The 9,326-nt window shown below is 36.7% G+C and overlaps 1 protein-coding gene across 1 annotated transcript; it reads left to right on the top strand.

The window, feature by feature from the left end:
- Positions 1-246: 246 nt before the first annotated feature.
- On the top strand, positions 247-9,320 carry LOC104620438 (collagen alpha-1(IX) chain-like; the record flags this gene model as incomplete). Its single annotated transcript, XM_010286656.1, has 2 exons — positions 247-642; positions 9,243-9,320. Coding segments are annotated over exons 1-2 (420 nt in total), but the record flags the coding sequence as incomplete, so codon positions are not given.
- Between the last annotated feature and the right edge of the window lie 6 nt (positions 9,321-9,326).

Below are 9,326 nucleotides of genomic sequence, written 5' to 3'. Positions count from 1 at the left end.
GGGTTATCACAAATATTGTACATTGTTGGAAGAACCCACATTTCTGAATTGGTTCCTTTTGCCATTAGCAACACCAATGACTCAAAAGGGCACCCTGTTTCAGGATTCTGCATGCAGAAGGGCACTGTTAAAAGCATGGTTGAAATATGGTTCCACTGACTAACTTTCTCATTCCTCTGTGATGATATGTGGAGCTTTTCAGAACAAAATACACAACAAATGTAATGTATTTTGATCCTACACAGTGCCATATATTCCAATGGATTGCCTGATGAGTATTCCTTTCTAACTACTTTTCGGATGACTGGGGCCACGCTTCAGAAATACTGGACTATTTGGCAGATTCAGGATTCTTCAGGAAAAGAACAAGTTGGAGTGAATCTTAATGGTCAAATGAAAAGTGTTGAGTTTTCTTATAAAGCACTGGATGGAAGTCTCCAAACGGCATCATTTTTGCATTTGCCTTTCTTGTTTGATTCTCAATGGCACAAGCTTATGATAAGTGTGGAAGCAAACAGTGTCACACTTTTTATTGACTGTATTAAGATAGAATCCTTAAACATAAAACCAAAAGGGAAAATCAGCATTGATGGTTTTGCTGTGCTTGGGAAACTTAAAAATAATCCTCAAATTTCAGTTCCGGTAAGTTCCAAAATCTTTTATTACTGCAAAAAGTGTTTTACAGGATTTTTACATTTAATCTTTTTTGTGGAATGCATCTTCAAATGTTTTCTGAAAGCAGAAATGGCAGAAAATAACAACTCCTTGGCAGGTAAGGCTTTATTTTTTAAATACTGCACATACATATACTGTGTAAGGTAAGGGATGACCCCGGTTAAGTCTAAGTTTCAATAGCGAAATGTCTCAAGCATCCATATTTCTGTCACTGGATGGGTCCATTAGCTGGGTGTTCCTCTGCTTATCTCATATGTGGAGCTTGATCTAGGAGGAAGTCTCTGAACATGGACTTATGGGCTGTGCCTCACACCAAAGAGAGCAAAACATTAATTGAGCAAGAACGTGGACCTCTCGTGTGCATCAACCATGGGCTAGACAAAATTAACCACGTCTCTGGCAGAATAAATATTTTATATAGTTAATAGAAATATCTCCTGTAAGAGATATTGAGGGAGGTCCTTTTTGATCTACTCTGATGTTCACACAGGAAATAAGAAAACCACGTTTAAATCTCAGTGCCAAATCAGAGGTTATCATCAATATCTTATACCTCAGGAGACTGTTCTAATCATTGTGCTACCTGGTATGATCATGTTGACAGTGGCTTTTCCTCTTTAATTAGCTTGAGTTTGGTTTTGTGGGGGCTTTTTGTTTGTTTTGGTTTGTTTTTTTTCCCCCAAAAAAAAGGCTGTAAAGTAACCTGGACCTTAAAGAAGGTTCTTGTTTATGAATCCTATGAGGGGTAAGTATAACATCAGAGACTACATCCAATCCAAGCAAAGGGCTCAGAAGAGCTGAGACATAAAGTCCACCCATCTCCACAATACCTTCTGGTTAGTGGAGGACACCCCACACCCATATCCTGGCTCCTGTGAATCCCGTTGTTAGATATTTAACTTTCCCTGCACCATGTAGAAGACACCTAAACTCACTGTGGAGTGCTCCTTTATTCTGTGTAGCAAGAGTAGGCAGTGAAATGCTTATTCTATATACTGTTAGTGGATTTAATGCTAAAAACATCCTCTTCACGCTACTACATTGTGAGGAAAGTTGTTTTGATGGAGAAAATAACATATGGTAAATACTGAATGCTTTTTTGCCCTTCTACTAAGAAAACCAAATATGAAAAACCTCAGGGGTTTTATTATTTGATTATCTGATTTAGTTTCTGAGTTGCACAATTAATACAAAACACATACAAAGTGACTGACATACCTGTAATTTCTGACAGAAAAAAATGTGTAGCTGTCACATCCACATTTTGTCTTTTAGACATCCAAGAAAGTGTTTTTTTAGATAATGAGTCATACTGCACTTTATTCTGAATAATGTAACAATTTTGTCCCATAGTGGCACTAAATGACATTTAAGACTTTGGGAAGGCTATTTCTGAATTTGCTTTGTAGAGTAGAAGGAAATAAAAAGTTTCAAAATTTTGTAAAGTTTAAAAACTTCTTTAAAAGAAAGTTTCATAATACAGTTGAAAAAATTGCAAAATTCCATATATTGTCCTGATCCTTTTCCAAGGATCCGTGTTAAGTCTGTTAGGAACGTACATACAATATGGATGGTAAGATACCATAAATATAGGGTACTCATTTCAAAATGAGTTGAATGGCAAAAGAAAATCAGATACTTAAAGTATTGCAACCATCTTCCATATCCCTACACTGAAGTTTTGAATCAACTTTGAAATAAAAAAAGTGAAGTGAGATAGAATCTTTTAACCATATTTCGTATGAGATAGAATCTTTTAACCGTATTTCATATTGCTTAACAAAAATGCATCCACAGAATAACCAGCACTGTATAAACTTCAAAGGACAAATGTTGTGAGAAAAGGAGCATCTCACGCTTCATCACCTCTGTGTGTATAGGTTACTATTTTGCACAAGTATATAGGTTACTATATTGCAAAATTCAAGTTTTACTTGGAAAACAGTGACAGAAAGCTGCCCCAGGTGTCTCTGAAAGTAGCCATCTAGTATGTTGCTATAGATGTAGATTAGGAAATGTCAATAGCCCAAAAGTTATAGTAATTCTGTTGAAAACAGAAGTTAGTCTTTGAAAAAATAATTCAAAAGTGATCAGCTGGAGCTGATCATGTAATGATTAGCTGCATACACATTTTAGCTTTGCTGACCGGTCTGAGGGATACTGGTTGATGAATGGATGGACAAGATGATGAAAATATTACATATTCTATGCATGTTACTGGGATGAAAATATTTCTATCCCAATATTACATTCCTCTTTGGAAAGGTATTTAGATTAAATGCACAGAGAGGTATAAGTATTAAGGTATTGCAGCACCTTATATACAGTGCTATAGTAAACCAAGCTCTCAAGTCAGACACGGAGTCATTCCTTTAAAAACAAGGAGGGTTCCTGTTGCCTGTTAAAGTAATGAATAGGAGTGGCAGCCTACAAACGAGGAGAGAGATGTGGTATTAAGGTCACTTGGCAAGAAATCAGTCTTGTCCCCCTTCTCTGCTGGTGCTCTGGCTGACCTTTTGGCTAGGATTAAAGAATTTGGGAAAAGCAGCAGAGGACATTTGGAATTTTATCCCCCTTCCTCTTCAGCCTGTGTTTTGCAGAGATTTGTTCTTTTTAGCAAGGCATACAAACAAGGAACACCGATTAGGCTGGGCTCTTCAGGCATCTGGTGGGGGAAGAGTGTCTAGCATTAACTTCTGCCTCATCTATGTTTAAGCACTTACATAATTAGGCACTAGTATGAAGGCACCTGAGGTCAGGGGGAATGTGAAGTTTAGGACACTGTTCTTCAAGGACGAAAGGACAAAATGGAATTAAATAATTTTTATAATTCACCATTTATCATGCAAAACATTTGTTTACACCTTTAGCATGTTTATGGAAAGATTCAGTCATATTTACTGTATTCTCTTGAAAAAAACAAACTTTTGCATAAGGAAGACCTTAAAACAGGAATATTATGCACATTTTTTGACCAAAAGAATAATGAAGCACTGGAGCAAATTATCAGGGAAGAAAGAAGGTAAACATCACATTAAATTTTTAAACTGAGTTTGGTTGTCTAAAAATACACTTTAATTCAGACAACTGTGTGTTTGAAGTAAGACTCACTAGACGAATTTCATGGCCTGTGCTATGAAGTCAAAAATGACAAACGTAGTCGTCCAACCTGATATTTCAAAAATGTAGAATTAGGAAGACCATATTCTCTGAAATTATAATAAAGAAAATACACAATCTGATGGAACAGGAATTTAAAAATTTTATTTATTTATTTATTATTTATATTGCACAAGTTTCTGTTTTAGCTTGTCCGTTTAGCTTCTCTTTAAATGGATTAAATAAATCTATGGTTGGGGGTATTCTAGGCTTATCCTTTAACTTGCTTGGCTATACTCAGCTTAAACATTTTACCAGTCTTGGTTATTTAATATGTCCCAGGCACAATTTCTGATTTATTTCCAGGCATTGTTACAGTATATTACTTCCCATGGTATATTTTTTAAAGGACATAAATTATGTGTTTCCTTTTTTTTTTTTTTGCAGTATCCTGCTCTATTTATCTTGCAGAATAGGTAAACTTCTTATAGGTGCACTGTAATACATGTCATTTTAAAAGAAATTCTTTATTGCTTGTTGTTACTATGATTGCCTAGGAGAGTAATAGCATTCCATTAAAAACTATGGCTTGCCTTTGAGCCTTTACAAAGATTTATTCCATGATTTCTGGAATGTTTTATGGAGGGCAAATTTTTATACAGGCTTACAGATGCATTTTATCTTTTTTTAAGATAAAAAAGAAAATAGTTCTTTTTTATCTAAAAGTAATTCAAATAATCTGCTATAAACTCCAAGCAACACAAGATATATTATCATTTCAAAACTAAGTAGGAACTTACTTCCTAAATCACGTGCTTGTTATAGAAAAGTAAGGCATTCATTTCTTATTGCTCAGAGATTAACTGCTTTGAGATAAAATAAATTGCCTTAGTTTCTGTGATTTCAGAGGCATTACCCTGACTTTCACATAATAGACACTAAGCACTTTGCTAGAAGTGATCCTTGGTTGTTATTTAATTGGCATTTCATGCTGCTAACTGGTTCAGGGCAGCTAGATGAGTTGTAATGTCGAAGAGGAAGATGCTTATCAATATTTGCTGAACAGGGATTTATTTACACCATGATTGTGTATGTGAAATGTCAAAAGTCACATCTCAGGTTTTTTTCACCCTGTGAAATACCAGGTTCAGAAGGCTGAACCCTTGCTATGGAAAGTCAAATAACACCAGAATTTCCTGTATTGTTCTACATCTTTGAAAAAAGATGCAAGGAAAGTGAAGCTCTAAAAACCCATTACAGAGATGTAGGAAAACGTATAAAACATGTTTAAAATAGCTTTAGAATGAGATATGTTTAAATATGTGTAGCTTATTCTTGGTCACTTAACAAATATACAAACAGTCAATAGCAGACTTCCCTTAGAACAAACATAGGCAGCATCGACGAAAAATTGTAGAAAGCCTTCACCTGAAAATTGCTTATCTGAGTTGTACTTCCCCTGAAGGGATGCCTTCCCTTGAATCACCCCCGAGGCAGCAGTAGCCCAGGGGGGCACAGGGAGTCAGCTCTCCCAGAAGAGACCTGCAAACGTGCTCTGATTTACCCCCAGAGGAGCATCACCGTTTTCCTTAAAGCCTATGACTGATTCTTCCCTGTGACTGATGCTGCTATACTGAAAGTACTGCTCTAGTCATTTAGGTCTCATTTACATCTTTCTTAACCTTCATCTCCCTCATCTAAAGATGAGGTGCTAATAAGACAACTGAATTGCATAGCTCTGCTACTGAGATGCGCAAAGCTGTGGGCGTATACAGACATTTCCACAGAACGGACAAAACAGTAAACAGACAGACATAACTAATCCAATTATATCTGTGCTGATTACAAAATTAAGATGAAACTGAAATCCTATAGGAATCTTGGAAAATGGATGTCAGAAATATTAACCTATGGGTCTTAAACACCTATGGGTCTTAAAGGATTACATTTTAATAACTCTGCTTTATGATTACCCCTGATTTATCTGAGGTCCATTTCTTAGAACTTTGTGCCTGTACTTCATCCTTAGTAACACTTTGTATTGATATCAATAGCACAGCTACATGAGACATCTTCAAAATAGTAGCTTCCTTTAAATCAGCTTAATATAATCAACAAGATCATTGTGAAATACTGGCAAGAGAAAAGGTACCTTGACAGCAAGGCTAGGACATATTTGCCCTTCTCTCACCTCTCCTAAATCAATGGGAGGCCAGTCACACCTTTTACTACCTCACCAACAAAAGAGTTTTATTTTTCATTTTAAAAATATCAGGCAGCTTTCATCTCATTTTTTGTTTATATATTCTCAAAACAGTAACAAAAGCTCTAAGCAAAAAATTTACAGAGCAACCATATTTTATTTTTTAAAAAATAATGCTGTCTGACTAAATGACTGAACAAAGAACAACAAATTAAAGCTGCACGTTCAAAATATTTCAGCTCCTTTTACATTCACATTATGGTACAGTGTTTTGTAAATAATGCTAGGTATTTTTTCTGCATAGGATGCCTGCCTCATTTATTCAGACTTTTTTCATGTATTTTGAACTCATGAGAGTACCAAGCCTTACTTAATACTCATGACTCAAATCCCATCTTGAACAAAACAAAATGGTTGGTTGGCCGTTCAAGAGCATTGGACGAAAATATACGAGACACTAAAAGGATTTCCTGGCTCAGTGAGTCAAGTTCCCACTGCAGCAAGCCATCACATTTTATAATCTCATTAATAAAGTTATCTCTATTTTAATATTGAGTATGTTCAAAGTTGAAAAATTGGGTTCAAACTTTAGAAATGTATATGCATTTGCTAGTAGTATTTTCTTAAGGCACTTGGACAGTCATGCATCGAAGTCTAGGACAATTAGCATTTTATCATCTCAAATCTTTCTCACCTCAGTACAGAAGCCAAAAACTAGACACACAAATACACACATACACACACGAAATAGAGCAAAAAAGAGGCAATGATTATCTACATAAAAACCCAGTATGTGCTGATGCAGATATTGGTTGCTGGTATTATGTCTTAAAAGTAATTTTTTCAGTGTTTACAGATTTTGTACCACATTTTAAGCTGAAAACACAGCTCAAGACTATTGATTTCAGTTACAGTTGTTACTGATTGTTTTTGCATAAACTGTACCCAGATACTTCATTTCAGGCATCCAATTCCCTCCTCCAACTCTGTGCAGAATGCTCTCTAATGTGGCTATTTTGATTTAAACAATTTGTCAGCTCTATATAAGAATTATGAAGCAAAAGTAGGTGCATCCAGTGGCATCTGTCTGCCTTTTCCGTAAAGCCATGCTTTCTTTTTTTACCACTTTCAAAACCTGTAAGTTTACTTCCAAACTAACAGTTTCTGCAGTATGGGAACCATTTCCATGCCTTGCTCATTTGGTCTTCTGAATGAGGGAAGCCTTCTAAGGAAAAAAGTGTGGAGTCACACAATTTCAGATTACATACAGATTAAATTTGTACAGGCAACCTTAATTATGGTATTTCCTAATTAATGAATGGATAACTTTTCAATTTTAATATTATTTAATACAATTTTAATTTAATATTAACCAGGCAAACTGAAAATGTATATATTCTGTCACTCAAAACCATGTCTGTATTTATTTAAATCAGAAATAGATTATAAACTGCTTTAGAGCCAGTTATAGACCTCTGCAAGTGAGCTTCAGAGGTGAATAATGTAGAGACTAGGGACTCAATCTAGTTGTGTGGTAAGAAATAATTTATCACATAGGTATCATTTGATCCCATTTTTATGCCTTTTTATCAATCTTCATCTTCAGATACCAGATACCCTCTTATTTTTTTTATTGCTGCTTTCTAGTATTGAATTATAGTATACATTGTGTTCTTTTATATGTATATTATGACATTTAGTTGCCTATTACTAAGGACTAGGAAAGGTTTTAAAATGAGACTTGGACAAAGGAGATGGAGAATTGACTCGCAGATAGTGGTGTCAGATAACAGGTAAAAGAAACCAGGTACTGCCTCTTTCGTGCTCTAGTCCCAGCACTCTGGCAACTGTGATGACTGCAAATTAAACAGAACAGTAGAGATGTGAAGATGTGATAGTGAGGATTTCAGGAGTGACAGCACTGAATTGGTGAAGCTGAAAGCAAAAAAAAAAAAAAAAAAAGCAACTTGTGGATATGTGGATGTCTTGCAGAAGTGTTAAAGGACTTCAGACTCAAAGCTCTAGCAGTCAGTATACAATTAGGTAAATGTAAGGATGGTGGTGGGAGAGGAAAGCATCTCAGAATGACAGTCCACCTTCTGCATCAGTTATGGGTTGGGACTGAAGAGAGCAATGAGGTACCCCAGAGGGAGCACAGAAGGCAGCCAGGAAGCACTGAGACATTATGTTGTGGGAAGGATGGTGGAGAGCTACTTTAGCTCAACAGAGTAAAAAGAAAGACTCAGAAGCAAAGAAATAAGAAGTGAAGACCCTCAGACACTCACTTCTATTTTCAGCTTCTCAGCAAAAACAAATCTGAGTCTTTTCCATACTAGGGCTCCATGTTGTAACAAGAAAAAAACCCCAAGACTTTCTCTGCCCCCGACTCCTCAGCCATCCATAATGAAAAGAAAGGAATAGGACCCTCTGAATTGTATGATCAAACTGAAAAATCTCTAGATAAACCACTCATTAGTGGTTCATAAGCCAAGCTGACACTATGTGTGATGGGAAGGGAAAACAACCCAAGACTTTAAAACCTAGATGCAATAAATATGCACAATTTAATATGCTTCTGGTACTTAAAATTCCATGTGATGCATTATATATCAATGGATATACCCCTGAAGCTGTATGTTTGAGCTATTCAGTAACTTACGGCAGAGGGTATATTTTTTCATCCATATAGCACATCAAGTGAGTCTCGATTGCAGTTTCTGAGAAGAAGTTTGCCTTAATCCCGCCATTTTCCAATGCCAAATACAGATGTTCAAAGACGATGTAAAATTTCACAGATTTGTATTACCCACCTGTGGACTGTTGCCAGTGTGCATATGATCCTGCTTTCTGAACTCACACTTAGACCATGTTTCAGTCCTCAGACCTACCATTCTTCATGGGCACCACTATCCACTTAGAGAAAATCTTTTTGTGTGTCTAGTAAAACCACCACACAGCATGAGGAAAAAGGCCTGTGCTTACAAAGAACATGTGAAAAATGACACATGAGGAATCTCACCTTCTCTTTAAATCCCACGGCAGGTTTATGCCCCCTCTTCAAAAGCCTCCACAGTTAGGGGTGAGGGAGAGCAGGGTTGGATGGAGCTCTGCTCTGGACTGAGCTCTCCGATACACCCATAGCTATTATCGTTAAATACCTACCTTTTAAAACATGCCGTTAGCTGCCCGGTGTTCCTCCTATTACACCCTCGGCCAGTGTGTAACCCCTGACCCGAATTAACGTGATCTCGATCTCCTTTCCCAGTTCGAAATCCAGTGGATGGTGATTCACTGCGACCCGCTGCGACCCCAGCGCGAAGGCTGCGGCGAGCTGCCGGCCCGGGTGAGC

Source organism: Phaethon lepturus, unplaced genomic scaffold (assembly GCF_000687285.1).
Source record: "Phaethon lepturus isolate BGI_N335 unplaced genomic scaffold, ASM68728v1 Scaffold56874, whole genome shotgun sequence".
Classification (NCBI taxonomy): Eukaryota; Metazoa; Chordata; class Aves; order Phaethontiformes; family Phaethontidae; genus Phaethon; species Phaethon lepturus.
This window is presented reverse-complemented; position numbering and strand designations above follow the sequence as displayed.